This window comes from Ylistrum balloti, unplaced genomic scaffold, assembly GCF_031769215.1.
Source record: "Ylistrum balloti isolate Yb309-2 unplaced genomic scaffold, AGI_CSIRO_Ybal_v1 Utg370448, whole genome shotgun sequence".
NCBI classification, from domain to species: Eukaryota; Metazoa; Mollusca; class Bivalvia; order Pectinida; family Pectinidae; genus Ylistrum; species Ylistrum balloti.
The window spans coordinates 1-27,325 of NW_026782298.1; the positions used below are offsets into that span (position 1 = coordinate 1).

Genomic DNA, 27,325 nt, shown 5'->3' on the forward strand with positions numbered 1-27,325 from the left:
TGACATGTGTCAACTATCAGATCATCTTGTGTCAGTGACTCAGCCTCAACAACTGTCACAACATGTAAGTACTCTACCATAACAGGTGTCAACTGTCAGATCATCTTGTGTCAGTGACTCAGTTTCAACAACTGTCACAACACGTAAGTACTCCGCCATAACATGTGTCAATTGTCAGATCATCTTGTGTCAGTGACTCAGTTTCAACAACTGTCACAACACGTAAGTACTCCACCATAACATGTGTCAATTGTCAGATCATCTTGTGTCAGTGACTCAGTTTCAACAACTGTCACAACACGTAAGTACTCCACCATAACATGTGTCAATTGTCAGATCATCTTGTGTCAGTGACTCAGTTTCAACAACTGTCACAACACGTAAGTACTCCACCATAACATGTGTCAATTGTCAGATCATCTTGTGTCAGTGACTCAGTTTCAACAACTGTCACAACACGTAAGTACTCCACCATAACATGTGTCAATTGTCAGATCATCTTGTGTCAGTGACTCAGTTTCAACAACTGTCACAACACGTAAGTACTCCACCATAACATGTGTCAATTGTCAGATCATCTTGTGTCAGTGACTCAGTTTCAACATCTGTCACAACATGTAAGTACTCCACCATAACATGTGTCAATTGTCAGATCATCTTGTGTCAGTGACTCAGTTTCAACAACTGTCACAACACGTAAGTACTCTACCATAACATGTGTCAATTGTCAGATCATCTTGTGTCAGTGACTCAGTTTCAACATCTGTCACAACATGTAAGTACTCTACAATGACATGTGTCAACTGTCAGACCATCTTGTGTCAGTGACTCAGGGAATAGTTAACTTCAAATGAATTTATTTATCTAACGAGTTTTACGTCCACTATTACGGCCTTTCGGAGGACGAGCTCAAATGTATCAAATCATCACGTTATACATATGAACGTAAACGAACTGAGAGACAGAAAAAGGTGGTTTTGAAGGAACTTTGTTTAATTCAATTTACTCTAACTTACCTATTTACCTAGATGTAATCAGATTAATATCACCTTCATGGAAAAAAGCTCTTAAACAAGACAACCGTTATATTTTCAGTATTTCAACATTTGGTTTATTGAAATATCTTATGGGAATTATCAAAGAGAAGATTAAGAGAGTCATCTGGATATACCATAGTGTGTCTGTATAAAATAGGGACAAGGGGGCTCATAGGCTCTTGCGCATATATTACCAGGTTTTAAACAATAATATAGCCAAAAAGACAGAACATTACTACCACCTATTAAAATAACAGACAAAAAATCACAGACAAAGGTGATCTGAACAGCCCACAAATTACAGACAAAGGTGGTTTGAACATAACACAAATCACAGACAGAGCTGATCTGAACAGAACACAAATCACAGACAAAGCTGATCTGAACAGAACACAAATCACAGACAGAGCTGATCTGAACAGAACACAAATCACAGACAAAGCTTATCTGAACAGACCACAAATCACAGAGAAAGGTGATCTGAACAGACCACAAATCACAGACAAAGGTGTTTTGAACAGACCACAAATCACAGACAAAGCTGATCTGAACAGACCACAAATCACAGACAAAGGTGATCCGAACAGACCACAAATCACAGACAAAGGTGATCCGAACAGACCACAAATCACAGACAAAGGTGGTTTGAACAGACCACAAATCACAGACAAAGGTGGTTTGAACAGACCACAAATCACAGACAAAGGTGATCTGAACAGACCACAAATCACAGACAAAGCTGATCTGAACAGACCACAAATCACAGACAAAGCTGATCTGAACAGACCACAAATCACAGACAAAGGTGGTTTGAACAGACCACAAATCACAGACAAAGGTGATCTGAACAGACCACAAATCACAGACAAAGGTGATCTGAACAGACCACAAATCACAGACAAAGGTGATCTGAACAGACCACAAATCACAGACAAAGGTGATCACGTTTGAACAGACCACAAATCACAGACAAAGGTGATCCGAACAGACCACAAATCACAGACAAAGGTGATCTGAACAGACCACAAATCACAGACAAAGCTGGTTTGAACAAACCACAAATCACAAACAAAGGTGGTTTGAACAGACCACAAATCAGTTACCTGTATCATTAAAACAGATGATAATTGATATCACATCCTTATATAGATTATATTATCCGTTTTATATATATAATGAAGTCCATATATAACATTAAATCTGATGACATTTTATGTTACAGCGAAAGCTATCTACAGGGAGAAAGGTCAGAAAATACGACTGAACCTTCCACCATCGAATGCCATCATATATAGCATTAAATGTAATGATAACACATTATTCACGTTTGTTGACGGGAAAATAGATGGTGATAACAACAGAAATGGAGTAAGTGTCAAGAAAACTCCACAAGGTATGGAATTACAAATACAGTCCTTAACTGAACAGCATGCTGGGTATTACTACACCATGATCACAGCTACACGTAACATTCCTGGAGGACAGATGTTGGTAGTTACTGGTGAGTCCTACTTATTTGATACTTGGAGAGTTATTGGTAGTTACTGGTGAGTCCTACTTATTTGATACATGGAGGAGAGTTATTGGTAGTTACTGGTGAGTCCTACTTATTTGATACTGGAGGAGAGTTTGGTAGTTACTGGTGAGCTGATACTTGTGAGTCCTACTTATTTGATTGGAGGAGAGTTATTGGTAGTTACTGGTGAGTCCTACTTATTTGATACATGGAGGAGAGTTATTGGTAGTTACTGGTGAGTCCTACTTATTTGATACATGGAGGAGAGTTATTGGTAGTTACTGGTGAGTCCTACTTATTTGATACATGGAGGAGAGTTATTGGTAGTTACTGGTGAGTCCTACTTATTTGATACATGGAGGAGAGTTATTGGTAGTTACTGGTGAGTCCTACTTATTTGATACATGGAGGAGAGTTATTGGTAGTTACTGGTGAGTCCTACTTATTTGATACATGGAGGAGAGTTATTGGTAGTTACTGGTGAGTCCTACTTATTTGATACATGGAGGAGAGTTATTGGTAGTTACTGGTGAGTCCTACTTATTTGATACTTGTGAGTCCTACTTATTTGATACATGGAGGAGAGTTATTGGTAGTTACTGGTGAGTCCTACTTATTTGATACATGGAGGAGAGTTATTGGTAGTTACTGGTGAGTCCTACTTATTTGATACTTATTTGATTGGAGGAGAGTTATTGGTAGTTACTGGAGGAGAGTTATTTAGTTACTGGAGAGTCCTACTTATTTGATTGGAGGAGAGTTATTGGTAGTTACTGGTGAGTCCTACTTATTTGATACATGGAGGAGAGTTATTGGTAGTTACTGGTGAGTCCTACTTATTTGATACATGGAGGAGAGTTATTGGTAGTTACTGGTGAGTCCTACTTATTTGATACTTGGAGGAGAGTTATTGGTAGTTACTGGTGAGTCCTACTTATTTGATACATGGAGGAGAGTTATTGGTAGTTACTGGTGAGTCCTACTTATTTGATACATGGAGGAGAGTTATTGGTAGTTATTGGTGAGTCCTACTTTTTTATGCTTGGAGGAGAGTTATTGGTAGTTACTGGTGAGTCCTTCTTTATATTGAAATCATTAAACTAAATGAAATCTTTGCTACATATGGACACCATAACAGCAGGTTGTAGATAATTATACATTTTTTCACTGTATTTTCAAAAATTAGTTCATCAATTGCAAATGCATATGCAAATCACACGTTGGAAATATCATGAAATACTTTTCTCTTGCAGTCCTGGAAATCCCCAGTTAGTTGTATAAACCTGATGGCCAAAATTTACCTCTCAAATAATTACAATGACATATCATATCAACTGGTTTCATATTAAACCATTTAGGAATTGTACAGAGATATTTGGACGTAAATTTTATTTTTGTGTGAAAAAAAATGTTTTAAAAATAAATCCGAGCTCTATAACGTCAGTTGTTATTTAGGAATTTTGGTTGGATCTTTTTCTTGTATTTGTGAGAAAAAGAATAAATAAAGATCAAATGATTATTGGCTCCAAGATTATAACTATAGGTTTTGATGCCATTCTAGCTAAGACTGAATTCATTTTCAGATCAGCCCACACAACCAACTATTACAACATCAAGTCAATCTCCAGTTATTGACACCGAAGTCAAACTGTTATGTGCATCAACATCACGAAGTAAGCCTGACAATAATGGACTGATCCAAACATCGTCATGGAAACTTAATGGAAGTGAGATCAACGTTGCCAGATTCTCTATCAATGGCTCAAACCTCATTATCAATCCTGTGAGGTACAAAGACAAGTATAACAGTTATACTTGTGTGGCTCGAGAGAAGAAACCTACAGAGTTTGTCGGAAATGCCTCAGAAGAAAGTGCCCCATTCCTACTAACACCACGCTGTAAGTGTAACAGGTTTGGTGCTATTTATTTCTATCACCTTGGAATCTCCTGTGGTACAATAGGACTGACAAATGTTTGGTCCAAAGACTAACAGCAAAATTTTCTAAAGTATGTGTACTTCTGTAGGAATTACAGGATTTGGTCTAAAGTGGTCGGAAGTAGCTTTGGGTGAAAAAAAATTCATTTAAGTTATCGGTCTCACCCAGAGAAATGCCAATGTAGAAGAAAACCTTCCATATTTTAGTGCAATTAATTTGACCTTCATTTGGTCAAAATCATCCTTAAATGAGGGTCAGACTTTTTGAATGAATGGTAGAAAGTTTCACATGCCGTTCAATTTCCAGAAGGCAAAATCATAAAAACCAGATATCAGAAATACCAACCAGGTATCAGAACAAACAACCAGATATCACAACAAACAACCAGATATCAGAACAAACAACCAGATATCAGAAATACCAACCAGATATCAGAAATAACAACCAGATATCAGAACAAACTACCAGATATCAGAACAAACAACCAGATATCACAACAAACAACCAGATATCAGAACAAACAACCAGATATCAGAAATACCAACCAGATATCACAACAAACAACCAGATATCAGAACAAACTACCAGATATCAGAACAAACTACCAGATATCAGAAATACCAACCAGATATCAGAAATAACAACCAGATATCAGAACAAACAACCAAATATTAGAAATAACAACCAGATATAAGTATTCACAATTAGATAAAAAAAATAACAAACATATATCAGAAATAACATCCAGATGTCAGAAATAGCAACCAGATATCATACTGTGTTTCCCAGCGAATTTCTTGGGCCAGCAAGTTTGCATGACTGACATTGTTTTGTAAATTAAACAAAATCTATAGTAACAGTCAATAGATTAGAAAACAGCCTCATTGTGATATGACAAGACAAATTTTAAAACCTGATCATTATTCCTGTACGTCTAATTACAGGTCGATTCAATATGGAGGATAATTAAGATGAAAGAAGAAAACATAGAGAAATGATGAAACTTTTAAAGACAGAATGAAGACCATATTATTGTAGACATCAAAGTCCTTCTGAAATTTCTACTTTATTGAAAATCTTCATTGTTATTTCTTTTCCAGATGGGCCCCAATTTCTTACAATAGAGGGGACTGAAGGTCGGTCGCCATTGATCAGGGGAGATATATACGGCCCAGTGGTGTGTAGAACTGATTGTAACCCGGATTGTGTATTAGAGTGGAGAAAGGATGGTGCACAATTCATTCCATCTCAAATCACATCTGAAGTAACTCTGACTGACCGGTCACTTCCCAGACAAAGGGAGGTAACTTATACATGTAAAGCACGAGTGTCAACACGCGCAGCTTTTGATGCACCAAGTATTGAAAAGAATATAACAGTTGAAGTTTACTGTAAGTATACAGAATAGGATCAATGTATATATGTCTGTATGTAAAAATCTCCTGATGTCATACCTATGTGTATTGACCTTGTTATATCACCACATACGACAAGATCTACATTCAATATTGATGTCGCTTTCTCTACATCAAACGGTCTGTTTCGAATGTTGTCAGCTTTTCCCTTATTAACAGGCACTTTATTTTGTTATCATTAAGCCTTGTGTTCTGTGAGGGAGATTCGGACGAAATCCTTCACTGACTTAACTCATGGCACCAAGCCTTTTGTTCTGTGAGGGAGATTCAGGCGAAATCCTTCACTGACTTAACTCATGGCACCAAGCCTTTTGTTCTGTGAGGGAGATTCAGGCAAAATCCTTCACTGACTTAACTCATGGCACCAAGCCTTTTGTTCTGTGAGGGAGATTCAGGCGAAATCCTTCACTGACTTAACTCATGGCACCAAGCCTTTTGTTCTGTGAGGGAGATTCAGGCGAAATCCTTCACTGACTTAACTCATGGCACCAAGCCTTTTGTTCTGTGAGGGAGATTCAGGCGAAATCCTTCACTGACTCAATTCATGGCACCAAGCCATTTGTTCTGTGAGGCAGATTCAGGTAAAATCCTTCACTGACTTAACTCATGGCACCAAGCCTTTTGTTCTGTGAGGGAGATTCAGGCGAAATCCTTCACTGACTTAACTCATGGCACCAAGCCTTTTGTTCTGTGAGGGAGATTAGGCGAAAACTGACTTAACTCATGGCACCAAGCCATTTGTTCTGTGAGGCAGATTCAGGTAAAATCCTTCACTGACTTAACTCATGGCACCAAGCCTTTTGTTCTGTGAGGGAGATTCAGGCGAAATCCTTCACTGACTTAACTCATGGCAACAAGCCTTTTGTTCTGTGAGGGAGATTCAGGCGAAATCCTTCACTGACTTAACTCATGGCACCAAGCCTTTTGTTCTGTGAGGGAGATTCAGGCGAAATCCTTCACTGACTTAACTCATGGCACCAAGCCATTTGTTCTGTGAGGCAGATTCAGGTAAAATCCTTCACTGACTTAACTCATGGCATCAAGCCTTTTGTTCTGTGAGGGAGATTCAGGCGAAATCCTTCACTGACTTAACTCATGGCACCAAGCCTTTTGTTCTGTGAGGGAGATTCAAGCGAAATCTCTGGATACAACAGTCTAGAGTAATGCAGGGTAATCTCACACAGGTGAAAATATAGATACAACAATCCAGGGTAAGGCAGCGAAATTCTCACACAGGTAAAAATGTGGATACAACAGTCCAGGGTAAGGCAAGGTAATCTCACACAGGTAAAAATGTGGATACAACAGTCCAGGGTAAGGCAGGATAATCTCACACAGGTAAAAATATAGATACAACAATCCAGGGTAAGGCAGCGAAATTCTCACACAGGTAAAAATGTGGATACAACAGTCCAGGGTAAGGCAAGGTAATCTCACACAGGTAAAAATGTGGATACAGCAGTCCAGGGTAAGGCACGGTAATCTCACACAGGTAAAAATGTTGATACAACAGTCCAGGGTAAGGCAGGGTAATCTCACACAGGTAAAAATGTGGATACAACAGTCCAGGGTAAGGCACGGTAATCTCACACAGGTAAAAATGTTGATACAACAGTCCAGGGTAATGCAGGGTAATCTCACACAGGTAAAAATGTTGATACAACAGTCCAGGGTAAGGCAGGATAATCTCACACAGGTGAAAATGTTGATACAACAGTCCAGGGTAAGGCAGGATAATCTCACACAGGTGAAAATATAGATACAACAATCCAGGGTAAGGCAGCGAAATTCTCACACAGGTAAAAATGTTGATACAACAGTCCAGGGTAAGGCAGGATAATCTCACACAGGTGAAAATATAGATACAACAATCCAGGGTAAGGCAGCGAAATTCTCACACAGGTAAAAATGTTGATACAACAGTCCAGGGTAAGGCAAGGTAATCTCACACAGGTAAAAATGTGGATACAACAGTCCAGGGTAAGGCAAGGTAATCTCACACAGGTAAAAATGTGGATACAACAGTCCAGGGTAAGGCAGGGTAATCTCACACAGGTAAAAATGTGGATACAACAGTCCAGGGTAAGGCAGGTAATCTCACACAGGTAAAAATATATGTACAGCAGTCCAGGGTAAGGCAAGGTAATCTCACACGGGTAAAAATGTTGATACAACAGTCCAGGGTAAGGCAAGGTAATCTCACACGGGTAAAAATGTGGATACAACAGTCCAGGGTAAGGCAGGGTAATCTCACACAGGTAAAAATGTGGATACAACAGTCCAGGGTAAGGCAGGGTAATCTCACACAGGTAAAAATGTTGATACAACAGTCCAGGGTAAGGCAAGGTAATCTCACACAGGTAAAAATGTGGATACAACAGTCCAGGGTAAGGCAGGGTAATCTCACACAGGTAAAAATGTGGATACAACAGTCCAGGGTAAGGCAGGGTAATCTCACACAGGTAATATGTCAGTTAACTATATAAATACAGCTATTATGCAATCTTTAATATTGATATGTTTGCTGTATTTTGTATAGAGTCATTATTTTTTTTAGACAATCCCATGATCACAGAAACAGAGTACCAAGATGATACTGGCACATATGAAGTAATCGACAGAAAAGACGTGAGATACAGAGAAGGATCGAGTTTGATCTTAAGAGTCAAAGTTTCTAGCAACCCGAAATCAGATGTTAAACTGTCACGTAACCAGAGAAACGTCACTGTTGGTAGTCTCACTTCACCTCCAGGAACTTATCATATCAGATTAAATGATCTTCAGTGTAGCCACACAGGGTCATACAACATCAGCGCAATCAACTTCGTTACTCGAAATAGAAGTAATGTTATTCCCTCAGTGAAGTCATTCCAACTTCAAGTCATATGTAAGTCTGTCAGCAGAGGGATGATACAGATCTGTAGGATCAGAGGGATGATACAGTATATCTGTAGGATATCAGAGGGACGATACAGTATATCTGTAGGATATCAGAGGGACGATACAGTATATCTGTAGGATATCAGAGGGACGATACAGTATATCTGTAGGATATCAGAGGGATGATACAGTATATCTGTAGGATATCAGAGGGATGATACAGTATATCTGTAGGATATCAGAGGGATGATACGGTATACCTGTAGGATATCAGAGGGACGATACAGTATATCTGTAGGATATCAGAGGGACGATACGGTATATCTGTAGGATATCAGAGGGATGATACAATATATCTGTAGGGTAGCAGAGGGATGATACAGTTTATCTGTAGGATATCAGAGGGATGATACAATATATCTGTAGGGTAGCAGAGGGATGATACAGTATATCTGTAGGACATCAGAGGGATGATACAATATATCTGTAGGGTAGCAGAGGGATGATACAGTATATCTGTAGGATATCAGAGGGATGATACAGTGTATCTGTAGGGTATCAGAGGGATGATACAGTATCTCTGTAGGGTATCATAGGGATTATACAGTATATCTGTAGGATATCAGAGGGATGATACAGTATATCTGTAGGACATCAGAGGGATGATACAGTATATCTGTAGGGTATCAGAGGGATGATACAGTATATCTGTAGGATATCAGAGGGATGATACAGTATACCTGTAGGACATCAGAGGGATGATACAGTATATCTGTAGGGTATCAGAGGGATGATACAGTATATCTGTAGCACATCAGAGGGACGATACAGTATATCTGTAGGATATCAAAGGGATGATACAGTATATCTGTAGCACATCAGAGGGACGATACAGTATATCTGTAGGGTATCATAGGGATTATACAGTATATCTGTAGGACATCAAAGGGACGATACAGTATATCTGAAGGGTATCAGAGGGATGATACAGTATACCTGTAGGGTATCAGAGGGATGATACAGTATACCTGTAGGGTTTCAGAGGGATGATACAGTATACCTGTAGGATATCAGAGGGATGATACAGTATATCTGTAGGGTATCAGAGGAATGATACAGTATATCTGTAGGATATCAGAGGGATGATACAGTATATCTGTAGGACATCAGAGAACCGAAACAGTATACCTGTAGGGTATCAGAGGGATGATACAGTATATCTGTAGGACATATGATGGGTTATGCTATATATTGATATATGGAAACCCATTAAAAGTTTATTTTCTAATGAAAATTTCTAGTTGTGACCTTTTGTATACCACTGTTAATATCAATGATATAAAGTTGTCAGTGTTAATGGCGTGCTTTTTGTTCACTTCTGAAACTGTTCACACGTTTTCAAACACATAAGCGGCGATAAGCAGATTTCGTGTGATAAGCCCATGACACGTGACAGTATAAATACCTGCCTGATCTTTTGACCTTTAACCTCCCCGAACTTTTGTTTAGTTTCTGAGTTAAGTTTACAGTTTTACAGATAAAATAAAATCATGGTCGTGTTTTTTCTAGGTGCCCCACGCAGACAAGGTACATCCAATAGCGTAATTGAAGTGGCCGGGAAAAAGGGACAGAAACTTGGAGTTAACGTCACCGTGATTGCAAACCCAAAGCCCTCTGGTCACTGGTCTGTCGGAGTGAAGCCACTTCCTGTCATTACAAACAACGACTATACGTACACTATCAGGGGTGAAGTCAAAGTCAACACATCAGAAGATTTTAGTGACTACCATGTTAACATCACTAACAATGCACAGTCGGGGTCCGTTCTGACAGTGAAGTTTAATATCCGTCCTGAAGGTGAAATATTTATAAAAATATAAATAATAAAATACAAGTTTATGCTAATTCAAGTGAAAGTATAAGAGAAGTGGTTTGATTGTATCAATATTCTATAATGTCATGTTTTGTCACTTTTATAATGTCAGCTGTAGTCCCCCTATAATGTCAGCTACAGTCCCCCTATAATGTCAGCTACAGTCCCCCTATAATGTCAGCTACAGTCCCCCTATAATGTCAGCTGTAGTCCATATCTATAATGTCAGCTGTAGTCCATATCTATAATGTCAACTGTAGTCCATATCTATAATGTCAGCTATAGTCCACTTATAATGTCAGCTGTAGTCCCCTTATAATGTCAGCTATAGTCCCCCTATAATGTCAGCTGTAGTCCACCTATAATGTCAGCTATAGTCCCCCTATAATGTCAGCTGTAGTCCACCTATAATGTCAGCTATAGTCCCCCTATAATGTCAGCTGTAGTCCCCCTATAATGTCAGCTCTAGTCCCCCTATAATGTCAGCTGTAGTCCATATCTATAATGTCAGCTGTAGTCCCCCTATAATGTCAGCTATAGTCCCCCTATAATGTCAGCTGTAGTCCCCCTATAATGTCAGCTACAGTCCCCCTATAATGTCAGCTACAGTCCCCCTATAATGTCAGCTGTAGTCCTCCTATAATGTCAGCTGTAGTCCATATCTATAATGTCAGCTACAGTCCCCCTATAATGTCAGCTACAGTTCCCCTATAATGTCAGATGTAGTCCCCCTATAATGTCAGCTACAGTCCCCCTATAATGTCAGCTACAGTCCTCCTATAATGTCAGCTGTAGTCCACCTATAATGTCAGCTGTAGTCCCCCTATAATGTCAGCTACAGTCCCCCTATAATGTCAGCTATAGTCCACCTATAATGTCAGCTGTAGTCACCCTATAATGTCAGCTGTAGTCACCCTATAATGTCAGCTATAGTCCCCCTATAATGTCAGATACAGTCCCCCTATAATGTCAGCTATAGTCCCCCTATAATGTCAGCTACAGTCCCCCTATAATGTCAGCTGTAGTCCCCCTATAATGTCAGCTATAGTCCCCCTATAATGTCAGCTGTAATCCTCCTATAATGTCAGCTACAGTCCCCCTATAATGTCAGCTACATTCACCCTATAATGTCAGCTACGGTCCCCCTATAATGTCAGCTGTAGTCCATATCTATAATGTCAGCTGTAGTCCCCCTATAATGTCAGCTGTAGTCCCCCTATAATGTCAGCTACAGTCCCCCTATAATGTCAGCTGAAGTCCCCCTATAATGTCAGCTACAGTCCCCCTATAATGTCAGCCAAGTCCACCTTTAATGTCAGCTATAGTCCATATCTATAATGTCAGCTGTAGTCCCCCTATAATGTCAGCTACAGTCCCCCTATAATGTCAGCTATAGTCCCCCTATAATGTCAGCTGTAGTCCACCTATAATGTCAGCTGTAGTCCACCTATAATGTCAGCTATAGTCCCCCTATAATGTCAGCTATAGTCCTCCTATAATGTCAGCTATAGTCCCCCTATAATGTCAGCTATAGTCCCCCTATAATGTCAGCTGTAGTCCATATCTATAATGTCAGCTGTAGTCCATATCTATAATGTCAGCTGTAGTCCATATCTATAATGTCAGCTACAGTCCTCCTATAATGTCAGCTACAGTCCCCCTATAATGTCAGCTACAGTCCCCCTATAATGTCAGCTACAGTCAGCTGTTGCCCTTCACCCTATATATCAACTGTTGTCCCCTCCCCTCTATATGTCAGCTGTTGCCCCCTCCCCCTAAATATCAGCTGTTGCCCCCTCCCACTATATATCAGCTATTGCACCCTCCCCTATACATCACCTGTTGCCCCCTCCCCTCTATATGTCAGCTGTTGCCCCCTCCCACTATATATCAGCTATTGCACCCTCCCCTATACATCACCTGTTGCCCCCTCCCCTCTATATGTCAGCTGTTGCCCCCTTCCCCCTATATATCACCTGTTGCCCCATCGCCCTATATATCAGCTGTTTCCCCCCTCCCCCTATATATCACCTGTTGCCCCATCACCCTATATATCAGCTGTTGTCCCTCCCCTATATATCAGCTGTTGTCCCTCCCCTATATATCAGCAGTTGCCCCTTCCCTATATATCAACTGTTGCCCTCTATATATCAGCTGTTGCCCCCTCCCCTATATGTCAGCTGTTGCCCTCTATTTATCAGCTGTTGCCCCCTCCCCTATATACCAGCTGTTGCCCCGTCCTCCTATATATCAGCTGTTGCCCTCTCCTCCTATATATCAGCTGTTGCCCTTCACCCTATATATCACCTGTTGTCCTCTCCCCTCTATATGTCAGCTGTTGCCCCCTTTCCTATATATCAGCTGTTGTCCCTCCCCTATATATCAGCTGTTGTCCCTCCCCTATATATCAGCTGTTGCCTCCTCCCCTATATATGTCAGCTGTTGCCCCCCTCCACCAAAAGTCAGCTGTTGCCCTCTCCCCGATATATCAGCTGTTGCCTATCCCCCCTGTTTGTCAGCTGTTGCCCCCTTCCCTATATGTCAGCTGTTGCCCCCTATATATCAGCTGTTGTCCCTCCCCTATATATCAGCTGTTGCCCCCTATGTATCAGCTGTTGTCCCTCCCCTATATATCAGCTGTTGCCTCCTCCCCTATATATGTCAGCTGTTGCCCCCCTCCACCAAAAGTCAGCTGTTTCCCCCTCCCCCTATATATCAGCTGTTGCCTCCTCCCCCTATATATCAGCTGTTGGCCCCCTCCTCCTTTATGTCAGTTGTTGCCCCCTCCCCCTATATGTCAGCTGTTGCCCCTCCTCCTATATATCAGCTGTTACCCCCTCCCCCTATATATCAGCTGTTGGCCCCTCCTCCTATATATCAGCTGTTGTCCCAATCTTCCTATATATCTGCTGTTGCCCTCCCACCTTATATACCAGCTGTTGCCCCTCCTCCTATATATCAGCTAATGCCCCCCTCCCCCTATATATCAGTTGTTGCCCCCTCCCCTATATACCAGCTGTTAACCTCTCCCCCATATATCAGTTGTTTCCCCTCCCCCATATTTCAGCTGTTGCCCCCTCCCCCTATATATCAGCTGTTGCTCCCCTCCCCCATATTTCAGCTGTTGCCCCCTCCCCCTATATATCAGCTGTTGCCCCCTCCCCCCATATATCAGCTGTTGCTCCCCTCCCCCATATTTCAGCTGTTGCCCCCCTCCCCCATATGTCAGCTGTTGCCCCCCCTCCCCCCATATATCAGCTGTTGCCCCCTCCCCCCATATATCAGCTGTTGCCCCCTCCCCCAATATATCAGCTGTTGCCCCCCTCCCCCAATATATCAGCTGTTGCCCCCCTCCCCCATATATCAGCTGTTGCCCCCCTCCCCCCATATATCAGCTGTTGCCCCCCTCCCCCATATATCAGCTTTTGCCCCATCCCCCTATATATCAGCTGTTGCCCCCCTCCCCTATATGTCAGCTGTTGCCCCCTCCCCCTATATATCAGCTGTTGCCCCCTCCCCCATATATCAGCTGTTGCCCCCCTCCCCCTATGTGTCAGCTGTTGCCCCCTCCCCATATATCAGCTGTTGCCCCCTCCCCCTTAATATCATTTGCTCCTTTCTCTTTACAATGTATTTTTGTTACAGATGTGCCGGATAAACCAACTGAATTTCATGCGTCTGAAGTTGGCATCAATGACGTTAAAGTGACGTGGATTTCTGGATTTGATGGTGGAAATCCCCAACAGTTCCACATAGACATTATGGCAGATGGAAAAGATTGGATGGTTGATACCCTGAACATCTCAGACGAAGGCCAGGGGGCACTGATGGTTCACAAACTTAAGGATCTCAACCCTTCTTCTGACTACATCATCAGATTAAATGTTTCCAACAAAATTGGAAAAGGAAATTCCTCAGAGATACGGGTCCGAACTATGGGTGAGTTTGCCTGTATCCTGCTGACCCGTCCTTAATACACAGGGTGTAGAAAAGTTGTGTGACTGCAATCATACACCACTGTTTAAAAGCTACCAGTTTTTCCTGATTAAACTGTTTCATACCTTTAGGGATTCTCAGCAGACTTCAAGCACATAATAAACATCCAATTATCTTAAACAAGTTTGAATTTCAGGGTTGCTGGGTCAAGGTCAAGATCATTTTTTACTCTGTCAGAAAACCATAAGGATTGTCACTGTTCTAGCAGCTTCGTTCCTGTAAGGATCCTCGTCCTACTTCACACACTTATCCAACATCAAATTATCTTATTCAAGTTGCTAAGCTGTTGGATCAGAGTCACTATTACTATTTTTGAAAATCATTATCACTACACTAAAGGCTTCATTCAATAAATAATTTTGATTAAACTTCACACACTTACACTGGTTATGAAACTGTATTGTCAGATTGTCATACCTATTTATTTGCATTGTTCCATTAAAATCAGTTACAAACTAATTGTATACATTTTTTCTAAATTGGCATTAACAAATCATGTTATCATTGATATTAAACCGGAAGTTGTTGTTCAATGAAATCTAAAATGGACCGTGGTCAACGAATGAGGCTTTATGTATAACAATGATCAAGCAGAATTTGGTTATTATTGAAATATTTATTGTCAGTATACATGGGATATGGGTTCATATACTAGATTCATATGGCACCTGGAATATTATACTTAACCTGAAACTATTTAGAGTAGAATTGGTTAAAAGTTAAGAAGTCTTGTGTTGACAACCTGTACTGAATGTGGTTACATTATGCTGTCCTTGTGATTAAGTACTCTACATAGACAGTTTTTACTCTAACAGTCCTAACAAAAAAAATGATGTTCCTATCAGCAGTGAGTGCATGGCTCATTTTATTTTTGAAATTTGAGGGTATGTACTGTAGGCCCTGTTTGGTCTCCTTACATTATTCAGTCCTAAAATTCAGCAAAAAGGCAAAATGACTGAAAATCTTTGATCAAACATGTTAAGGTATTTTAATACAAATAACCATGACCCATATTCATGTATATTTACAATCTTGACCCATATTTGTAGGTTTACAACTTTGACCCACAATTGTGTATTTACAATCTTAAACCATATTTGTATATTTACAATCTTGACCCATGTTTATATATTTACAACCTTGGCCCATATTTGTATATTTACAATCTTGACCCATATTTATGTATCAACAATCTTGACCCATATTTGTGTATCAACAACCTTGACCCATATTTATGTATCAACAATCTTGACCCATATTTATGTATCTACAATCTTGACCCATATTTGTGTATTTACAATCTTGACCCATATTTATGTATTTACAATTTTGACCTATATTTATGTATCTACAATCTTGACCCATATTTATGTATTTACAATCTTGACCCATATTTGTGTATTTGCAATCTTGACTCATATTTGTGTATTTACAATCTTGACCCACATTTGTGTATTTACCATCTTGACCCACATTTGTGTATTTACAATCTTGACCCATATTTGTATATTTACAATCTTGACCTATATTTATGTATCTACAATCTTGACCCATATTTGTGTATTGACAATCTTGACCCATATTTGTGTATTTACAATCTTAACCCATATTTGTGAATCTACAATCTTGACCCATATTTATGTATTTACAATCTTGACCCATATTTGTGTATTTACAATCTTGACCCATATTTGTGTATTTACAATCTTGACTCATATTTGTGTATTTACAATCTTGACCCATATTTGTGTATTTACAATCTTGACTCATATTTGTGTATTTACAATCTTGACCCACATTTGTGTATTTAAAATCTTGACTCATATTTGTGTATTTACAATCTTGACCCATATTTGTGTATTTACAATCTTGACCCATATTTATGTATTTACAATCTTGACCCATATTTATGTATTTACAATCTTGACCCATATTTATGTATCTACAATCTTGACCCATATTTATGTATTTACAATTTTGACCCACATTTGTGTATTTACAATCTTGACTCATATTTGTGTATTTACAATCTTGACCCATATTTGTGTATTTACAATCTTGATCCATATTTATGTATCAACAATCTTGACCCATATTTATGTATCTACAATCTTGACCCATATTTGTGTGTTCCCAATACTTTGACCCATATTGAGATGTTTCTTGACCCAGACTTTTTTAACTCCTTTGTATATTCTAGAGGAACCAGAACAACCTAGCGCCCAGTCCACATTGACAATCATCATTATTGTTGTAATAGTTGTCCTTCTTGTCGTCATTGTTGCTATCATCGGCGTTTTGGTCATGAAGCAAAGACGAAATCAACAAGGTAAGTCATTCAGTGAGTCTGGTTTATCCTATTTAGACATTTCAGATAATCTCTACAGATTTGTGAGGCTTTATTCAGTATTCAATTATGAAGATGAAGTGCTATCCATTTTACTCTAATTACCTTACAGGGCTTCCATATATAAATATATAATATAGATATATAAGTATTGCAAGGAAATTATCTAATGTTGTTTCCTCAGGAAAATATTGTTAAAAATATACAATGTATCGGACGCCGTTATGAAACACAAAATTTGTTTGATGCTGAACTATGTTAACAGAATGTAGACTGTAGAACATCAAGTGATATGTATGTCCCTATATGTGGGAATGAACAGACATCTTTCCAGAATCATAATAACATATCGTACAAAATCAATCTACATACACAATGTTTTCCCAATAATATTCCTTTCTGATAAGTTTCTGGTTGTTTTTCTTCACTAGCTGGTGGCACTGCTAAAGTGGTTACCACAGATGATAACAATGAATATGCTGTAGTGTGTAAACCATCCAAAGGTTTGTATCATAAACCAGAATATAAGACTAGTTATAGCAAAACCACAATGAAACTCCCTGTACCATGTTTCTCTGTACCTGGTTTATAAGCAATGGTCAAAATATCTACTGACATCGCATTCAAAGTGAAATAAAAATCCCTTCATTTTAGGCATGATTTTGAAAAAATCCCTTTGTGTAAGTGGTCACGATTATGAAAAAAAAAATCCTTTGTGTCAGTAGCCATGATGTTGAAAACAAAATCACTTTGTGTGAGTGGTCATGATTTTGAAAACAAAATCCCTTTGTGTCAGTCATGATTTTGAAAACAAAATCCCTTTGTGTCAGTCATGATTTTGAAAACAAAATCCCTTTGTGTCAGTCATGATGTTGAAAACAAAATCCCTTTGTGTCAGTCATGATTTTGAAAACAAAATCCCTTTGTGTCAGTCATGATGTTGAAAACAAAATCCCTTTGTGTCAGTCATGATGTTGAAAACAAAATCCTTTTGTGTCAGTCATAATGTTGAAAACAAAATCCTTTTGTGTCAGTCATGATGTTGAAAACAAAATCCCTTTGTGTCAGTCATGATGTTGAAAACAAAATCCTTTTGTGTCAGTCATGATGTTGAAAACAAAATCCCTTTGTGTCAGTCATGATGTTGAAAACAAAATCCTTTTGTGTCAGTCATAATGTTGAAAACAAAATCCTTTTGTGTCAGTCATGATGTTGAAAACAAAATCCTTGTATGTCAGTCATGATGCTGAAAACAAAATGCTCTAGTGTCGATTGAGGTTCAGGCCTTTCATGTCTTTAATTAATGGTTCAGCTAAACAAGTATTTTGTACCCAATTCTTTTCTGTTTACAACCTACAGCTCATAATTATGTTTCTGTAGTTTACACTTAGTAATTTTGTCCACTAGGTGGGGCTACAAAGAATAAAGAGGTCACAACTGATAGCGAGTATGCCATGGTCATGAAACCAAAAAAAGGTTGGTGTCAATATAGTATTCCATAATACCTATCATACATCCAACAGCTTGGTTAGTTAGGTCTACATTACCCCAGATAAAGATCTAAGGTGCTGTCATGTCCCCTATACAGATCTAAGTTACATTGTCATGTCCCCTATACAGATCTAAGTTACATTGTCATGTCCCCTATACAGATCTAAGTTACATTGTCATGTCCCCTATAAAGATCTTAGTTACATTGTCATGTCCCCTATACAGATCTTAGTTACATTGTCATGTCCCCTATAAAGATCTTAGTTACATTGTCATGTCCCCTATAAAGATCTTAGTTACATTGTCATGTCCCCTATAAAGATCTTAGTTACATTGTCATGTCCCCTATACAGATCTAAGTTACATTGTCATGTCCCCTGTAAAGATCTTAGTTACATTGTCATGTCCCCTATAAAGATCTTAGTTACATTGTCATGTCCCCTGTAAAGATCTTAGTTACATTGTCATGTCCCCTATACAGATCTTAGTTACATTGTCATGTCCCCTGTAAAGATCTTAGTTACATTGTCATGTCCCCTGTAAAGATCTTAGTTACATTGTCATGTCCCCTATAAAGATCTTAGTTACATTGTCATGTCCCCTATAAAGATCTAAGTTACATTGTCATGTCCCCTATAAAGATCTAAGTTACATTGTCATGTCCCCTATAAAGATCTAAGTTACATTGCCATGTCCCCTATACAGATCTTAGTTACATTGTCATGTCCCCTATAAAGATCTAAGTTACATTGTCATGTCCCCTATAAAGATCTAAGTTACATTGTCATGTCCCCTATAAAGATCTAAATTACATTGCCATGTCCCCTATACAGATCTTAGTTACATTGTCATGTCCCCTATACAGATCTTAGTTACATTGTCATGTCCCCTATACAGATCTAAGTTACATTGTCATGTCCCCTATACAGATCTTAGTTACATTCATGTCCCCTATACAGATCTTAGTTACATTGTCATGTCCCTTATAAAGATCTAAGTTACATTGTCTTGTCCCCTATATAGATCTAAGTTACATTGTCATGTCCCCTATAAAGATCTTAGTTACATTGCCATGTCCCCTATACAGATCTTAGTTACATTGTCATGTCCCCTATAAAGATCTAAGTTACATTGTCATGTCCCCTATAAAGATCTAAGTTACATTGTCATGTCCCCTATACAGATCTTAGTTACATTGTCATGTCCCCTATACAGATCTTAGTTACATTGTCATGTCCCCTATACAGATCTAAGTTACATTGTCATGTCCCCTATACAGATCTTAGTTACATTGTCATGTCCCCTATACAGATCTTAGTTACATTGTCATGTCCCTTATAAAGATCTAAGTTACATTGTCTTGTCCCCTATATAGATCTAAGTTACATTGTCATGTCCCCTGTAAAGATCTTAGTTGTGTAATGTGTTGTGCCCTATGAAGATCTAAGGAGCAGCTGTTTTTTTATGTGAGTAAATCAATTTTTAGTCTATGTCCGATAGAAAGTATACTTTAACACTTGATTTTTATTCAATTGTTTCAAGTTATCTTTCTTGTAATTTTTCTTGACCACCAGGTGGAGCTGAAAAGAATAAAGAGGTTACTACTGATAGCGAATATGCTGAGGTCTCGAAACCTAAGAAAGGTTGGTGGCAATGTAGTACCCCATATTACTCCTATACTTAAGATTACATAAGAGACTACATTACCTCAGTGAAGACCCAAAGTGATTTTAATCAACTCGTGTCAGTTTAAAATTGTGTTTCTCAGGAAAATTGAAGCAGACCAGACTATGTTTGTGTCACCTTGGACACTTAACCCTAATTGCTCTGGAAAGCATGCAACAGGCCTCCAGCATGGTGTTCAGTGAGGCAGTATCAGCTGTGTTCGTGGACATTCTGTAAAAACCAGGAAAACAGGTCTCTCGTACAATATATTTCATAACTAAAGAAAATTGGTTTTGAGTCCAATCAAAATATCCAGCATGCCAGTAATTTGGAATACTATATCCAGGTCTTGGCTCATTTTTAGGAGATTAAATGCCTGTAAACTGTTTTTATTAGTTTTGACTATATTTTTTATCAGATATGAAAATCTAACTATTTCAACTCCTTAAAGAGAAATGGTCTATATGTACTGCCAAGTGGAGTTTTACTGCCCAAACAAGGGATTCCTTTATTTCTATCAATTAGAGTGAATTCTATTAGAGAAGAATACAGTATGAATTTAAAGTTTTTTGTGACATGCTACAAATAAGTAGTTTACTTTTGTGACCTATGGAAGGTTGTCATTAACAGGGAAAAAATTAAACTCTCACAAACATTGTGAATGTTGTTAGTTTGTTTGTTAAAATTCAATATTTATAATCTCTGTTTCTTGTGAAACACAAATAGTAATTTTTGTTAATAACAACATAACAACATGATGAAGTATCTGATGCTGTGCTGACTCTGCTAATGTTCTTTAAGTCATTCTCACTGTTATTATGTTAAACTTGGTGCAGTGGATAGTCCTGCAGATGTTTTGTATGTCAATCAACTCATTCTTAATCTGTGAATTTCTTGTGAAACAGCACTTTTAAACATTGTAAATACGTGGGCTAAAAACATTGATGAAGGTCTTTTAACTGGTGTAATATTTTTAGATTTTAAAAAAGCTTTTGACCTTGTAAATCACAATGTTATTATTGATAAGTTAAGGTTATATAAATGTGATCCCAATACAGTGTGTTGGTTTACCTCTTACCTCACAGATCGATCACAGAAAGCATGTATTGCAGGAAGTTTATCAGAGGCAATGAACATAACACATGGTGTACCTCAGGGATCAATACTAGGTCCTCTGATGTTTTTAATTTTTATTAATGACTTACCCTTGTGTATGAAATCCCAAACTGATATGTATGCAGATGACTCTAGTTTAACTTCATCTGGTGTCTCTATAGAAAGTGTTCAATTACAACTTCAGCATGATTTATGTCACGTTGAGACTTGGTGCAACGAAAATAAAATGATTGTGATTGCAAGTAAGACCAAATGCATGTTAATTACTTCAAAACAAAAAATATCACGAAATGATTATTCTTTAAACCTATATATGGAGGATGTTCTTTTAGAGCAGGTTTGCCAAGAAAACTTTTTGGTTGTAAATATAGATGAGTGTTTGTCCTTCCATGGACATATTTCGTCCATTGTTACCAAAATTAGACAGCGCTTAGGATTGCTGCGTAGAATTCGTAAATATCTCCCAATTAGTGGGAGACTAAAGTTTTATAACTCATGCGTATTTCCAAATTTCATTTATTGTAGCAAAGTTTGGTCAGGGTGCACAGCTAAGTTGATCAATCAGTTATCAATGGCTCAAAAGCAAGCGGCCAGAACTATTCTGGAGGCTCCATATGACACCCCTTCTAAGGATATGTTTTTAACTTTAAATTGGATGCCTATTGAGACATATCTAAAATTCAGAACGTTATGTATGATTTTGAAATGTCTACATGGAGCTATATCAAAGTACCTATCAGAGAATTTTTGTTTAGTAAGAAATGTCCATTCCAGAAATACTAGGTTTTCAGATGCAAATAACATTAATATTCCGAAACACAGAACAACATTATATTCCAAACAGTTTTTTATCACCGGCATCCAACTTTGGAATGGTCTTTCAGATGAGTTGAAGACCGTAAATACATTTCCCAGTTTTAAGCAAAAGCTTGTCAAATATCTTCATAGCTTTTATACAACTCAGTCTCTTAATTAAGTTACATTTTTTAGTTTATGCTATATTAGCGTATATTAGGTCAATTTTTATTGTTTTGCTATGTTAGCATGTATGTATATTAGGCAATAGCCATTTAACTTGACAAAATAATTTTACATGAAATTTATGCATTCTGTGATAATTTTTAACTAACAAATGCTGTGATATTAATTTGTAATCTTATAATGATCTTATAGTGCTGTATTACTATTTTTATCTTATTATCTGTGCTGTCTTAAGCTAATTTTTGTAACTAATTTTTGTATTTTACTAACAAGAGGACCATGTGGTAGATTAGTATTTGGCTAAACATGTTTTATCCTCAATAAAGAATGTTTATTATTATTATTATGTCCACCAGGTGGAGCTAAAAAGAATAAAGATGCCTCTGCAAATAACAATCACCGTAAGTACAAAGGTGAAGGTCACATTAAAACCACTTCAAGGTGAAGGTCACATTAAAACCACTTCAGGGTGAAGGTCACATTAAAACCACTTCAGGGTGAAGGTCACATTAAAACCACTTCAAGGTGAAGGTCACATTAAAACCACTTCAGGGTGAAGGTCACATTAAAACCACTTCAGGGTAAAGGTCACATTAAAACCACTTCAAGGTGAAGGTCACATTAAAACCACTTCAAGGTGAAGGTCACATTAAAACCACTAAAAGTTAAGGCCACATTAAAACCATCTCAAAGTGAAGGTCGTGTTAAAACCACTTTAATTAAGCTGAATTTAGTGTTTAAATACATACTTATAAGAAGCTCAGAAATATGTGTACCATCAATTAAGTAAAATTGTAAACTACATTTACATATTAGAGCAAAATGACATCCATGAAAAATAAATGAACAGACATTGAAACACAAAGAAGAGCAACATGGGAAAGCTGTAGATTGATACAAGCTTTTCTCTGATCATGGTCTGAATTCTGTAGGCTGAAAGTGTTTGATATTATGTTTTATAGAACCTGAACTGATATATGAGAACACTGGGGCATCATCTGAGGAACCAAAACCAGGGCCATCCAGGGTGAGAACACTGATGTCTTTTATCATAGCATTAAGATGTTTTTTAGTTTGACTATAATTATTGACTAGAACTAGAATTACCCCAGCTAGGTTAGAGTTTTGTAATGCTCTATCATATATAGGTATGTTCTATGATGCTGATACTGGATAAGGGTAGTTTTGGGATGTGTGATGTGAGTACTAGTTTTCCTTTCAATATTTTGCTGTGAGTCATAATTCAATATAGGATGATGTGATTTGCTCTTAGGGTAGTTTCATGTTGTGTAATTAATTTAATAGTGAAAGTGAAATTTCCACATTTATGTTGTATTATTATTATTTGTCCTGATTATGTCATGATATTATTGTGACCTGATTATATCATGATAATACTGTGTCCTGATTATATCATGATATTATTGTGTATGTGTCCTGATTATATCATGATAGTATTGTGTATGTGTCCTGATTATATCATGATAGTATTGTGTCCTGATTACATCATGATAGCATTGTGTCCTGATAATATCATGATATTATTGTGTCCTGATAATATCATGATAGCATTGTGTCCTGATAATATCATGATATTATTGTGTCCTGATTATGTCATATTATTGTGTCCTGATTACATCTTGATAGTATTGTGTATGTGTCCTGATTATATCATGATAGTATTGTGTATGTGTCCTGATTATATCATGATAGTATTGTGTCCTGATAATATCATGATATTATTGTGTCCTGATTATATCATGATAGTATTGTGTCCTGATAATATCATGATATTATTGTGTCCTGATAATATCATGATATTATTGTGTCCTGATTATATCATGATAGCATTGTGTCCTGATTATATCATGATAGTATTGTGTATGTCCTGATCATATATCATATTTTTGCTAAACAGAGGACCAATGAGGACGGACTTATTTACATTGATGTCGAGATCAAACCACAAGCTGGCAAAGGGAAAGGAGTCATTCATGGGGCAAATGACAGAACTGCGTATGCGTTTGTTGACTTTACAAAGACTGCACCAAACCCACTACCTGATGACAAGGAAGAAGGAACATAATTCAACTGTAATGATTATATCCGAGTTGTCTCCCTCATACCTGAGTTAGAGTTATCTCCCCATCATACCTGAGTTAGAGTTATCACTCCATCATACCTGTTATAGACTTATCTCCCCATCATACCTGAGTTAGAGTTATCTCTCCATCATACCTGAGTTAGAGTTATCTCCCCATCATACCTGTTATAGACTTATCTCCCCATCATACCTGACTATGAGTTATCTTTCTTCTATGTAAAATAGCTTTTAAGATCTGTCTCCTAACATGCCTTATTCAGTGTTACCTACCCTGGATAAGCATTTGTGTGGTGACATCTGATTTACTCTTCCTATTCCGATTCTGGCTGTCAGGGAAATGAGGATAATGATTGAATACACCTGTAGATAACGCCACCTTCTATGGTGGTACCAAAATGCTGTCTTGAGCCTACACGATAAGGGAACTAATTTTAGACAGCTGTTTCATATAGAAGTACTGCAGACTCCTGTGTTCACACAGCTGTTTTATATAGAAGTACTGCAGGCCCCTGTGTTCAGACAGCTCTTTTATATAGAAGCACTACAGGCCCTGTGTTCAGACAGATGTTTTATATAGAAGTACTGCAGGCGCTGTGTTCAGACAGCTATTTTACATAGAAGTACTGCAGGCCCCTGTGATCAGACAGCTGTTTTATATAGAAGTACTGCAGGCCCCTGTGATCAGACAGCTGTTTTATATAGAAGTACTGCAGGCCCCTGTGATCAGACAGCTGTTTTATATAGAAGTACTGCAGGCTCCTGTGTTCAGACAGCTGCTTTGTAAAAAGAACTGCAGGCCCATATTTGTTAGAATCCAGTAGCAAGATTGGACCGTAGTCAACATTACTTACTAGATTATATATATATATAAATAGTTTATAGAAAATGTTTATGTGTGGTATTTATAACATGTTTATTATGTAATGTACATACTACATACATATGAACAATTAGTTTTTATGTATATGACACAAGTTATTTTTTTGTATGGGACGTATATTTGTACATAAAATCACAAACAGTTGGAAGAGAAGGTTTCCATGAGTTATAAACCAATTGTTAGTAGATATGTACACTGTCTTTTGATTTAAAAAATCCAATTCATTCACAAACAGGATAATGAACAGCAATATTGACTGAGAGTATGGTAGAAAATGTTCTCTCATTTAGAATGCATGTCTGATCTGTTGATTGTAGATATATCGACTAATTAATTAGTATAGTCACTAATTACTCAGTACAAAGACTAATTAATTAGTATAGTCACTAATTACTTAGTACAAAGACTAATTAATATAGTCACTAATTACTCAGTACAAAGACTTATTAATTAGTATAGTCACTAATTACTCAGTACAATGACTAATTAATTAGTAGAGTCACTAATTACTCAGTACAATGACTAATTAATTAGTATAGTCACTAATTACTCAGTACAATGACTAATTAATTAGTATAGTCACTAATTACTCAGTACCAAGACTAATTAATTAGGATAGTCACTAATTACTCAGTACAATGACTAATTAATTAGTATAGTCACTAATTACTCAGTACATGACTAATTAATTAGTATAGTCACTAATTACTCAGTACAAAGACTAATTAATTAGTATAGTCACTAATTACTCAGTACAATGACTAATTAATTAGTATAGTCACTAATTACTCAGTACCAAGACTAATTAATTAGGATAGTCACTAATTACTCAGTACAAAGACTTATTAATTAGTATAGTCACTAATTACTCAGTACAAAGACTTATTAATTAGTATAGTCACTCAGTACAAAGACTAATTAATTAGTATAGTCACTAATTACTCAGTACAAAGACTAATTAATAAGTATAGTCACTAATTACACAGTACAAAGACTAATTAATTAGTATAGACACTAATTACTCAGTACAATGACTGATTAATTAGTATAGTCACTAATTACTCAGTACAATGACTAATTAATCATTATCATTATAATTATTTATGTACATAGAATGGTTTTATTTCCCAAAATTTTGCCATTGGGTTTCAAAATTGGAATGTTTAATTCAAGGTTATTTTTTATCCATTGAAAAACAGGATATAAAATATAAATATTCTTTTGAATGCTTTCTTAATTAAAATTGGCCAGGTCAGTATTCATCAAATTTTATATTTGAAAAAAGCAAAAATTAGACATTGGCAGAGGAAATCATTTTTAAACTTCTGGTGGCATTGAGCTGAAAATAGGTGTAGATGTTACAGAAATTCATCAAATTTTATATTTGAAAAAAGCAAAACTTAGACATTGGCAGAAGAACAGTTATACAGTTGAATCAATTTGTACCAGGTATATTGTGTATGTTTTAGTTCTAGTTTGAAATGTTAATCTACCATCATTGTTATGATTTTTAATTTCTATGACACTTATGTTAATTACAACATTGTAAATGTTTTTCAGTGTAATTATGATTTTATATACTTAGGTCACCTGACCTAAAGGGTTAAGATAACCTTTAGTCCCCATGTTTTATTTGTCATGTGCTGTCTGCTGTAAATATTTTCTTCATTATCATAATTATGTTTATTACAACATTTTTAATGTTTTTCAATAATCATTGTCTTATTCTGTCCATCAATCTGCTGTGCTATTTTTTGGGTTAGTCATTGCCATCCAGCTGAAAATTGTAGGGATGTTAAGGAAAGGAAGTGGAAATTTTTTTTTTTTTTTTAATACCTTATCTTACCAAAGGTAAACATATATACAACATACAAAACAATTGCATGTTTAAGCTTCAGTCAATACCTGAATTACATTCCTAGTCAATACAATCTTATCCAGGGTTGATAAATTCTGGTATCAACCTCAATCAAGGGCTGTAATTGTATAATATCATATAGGTGATCAATGAAGTAATAACAACAGTTTGGACAAGTGAATTGTCAAATTTGTAGGCAACCTGCCCCTTTATCAAGACACAAATATTA

The 27,325-nt window shown here is 37.2% G+C and overlaps 1 protein-coding gene across 1 annotated transcript; it reads left to right on the forward strand.

The window, feature by feature from the left end:
- The first annotated feature begins 2,261 nt into the window (after nt 1-2,261).
- On the forward strand, nt 2,262-27,258 carry LOC132554874 (nephrin-like). The gene is made up of 13 exons (XM_060219198.1): nt 2,262-2,538; nt 4,137-4,451; nt 5,591-5,881; nt 8,463-8,792; nt 10,355-10,642; nt 14,304-14,597; nt 16,855-16,983; nt 17,433-17,504; nt 18,409-18,477; nt 20,067-20,135; nt 22,611-22,655; nt 23,217-23,281; nt 24,173-27,258. The coding sequence occupies exons 1-13, from the start codon at nt 2,433-2,435 to the stop codon at nt 24,338-24,340; spliced, it is 2,241 nt and encodes a 746-aa protein (XP_060075181.1). The 5' UTR covers nt 2,262-2,432; the 3' UTR covers nt 24,341-27,258.
- The last annotated feature ends 67 nt before the right edge of the window (nt 27,259-27,325 follow it).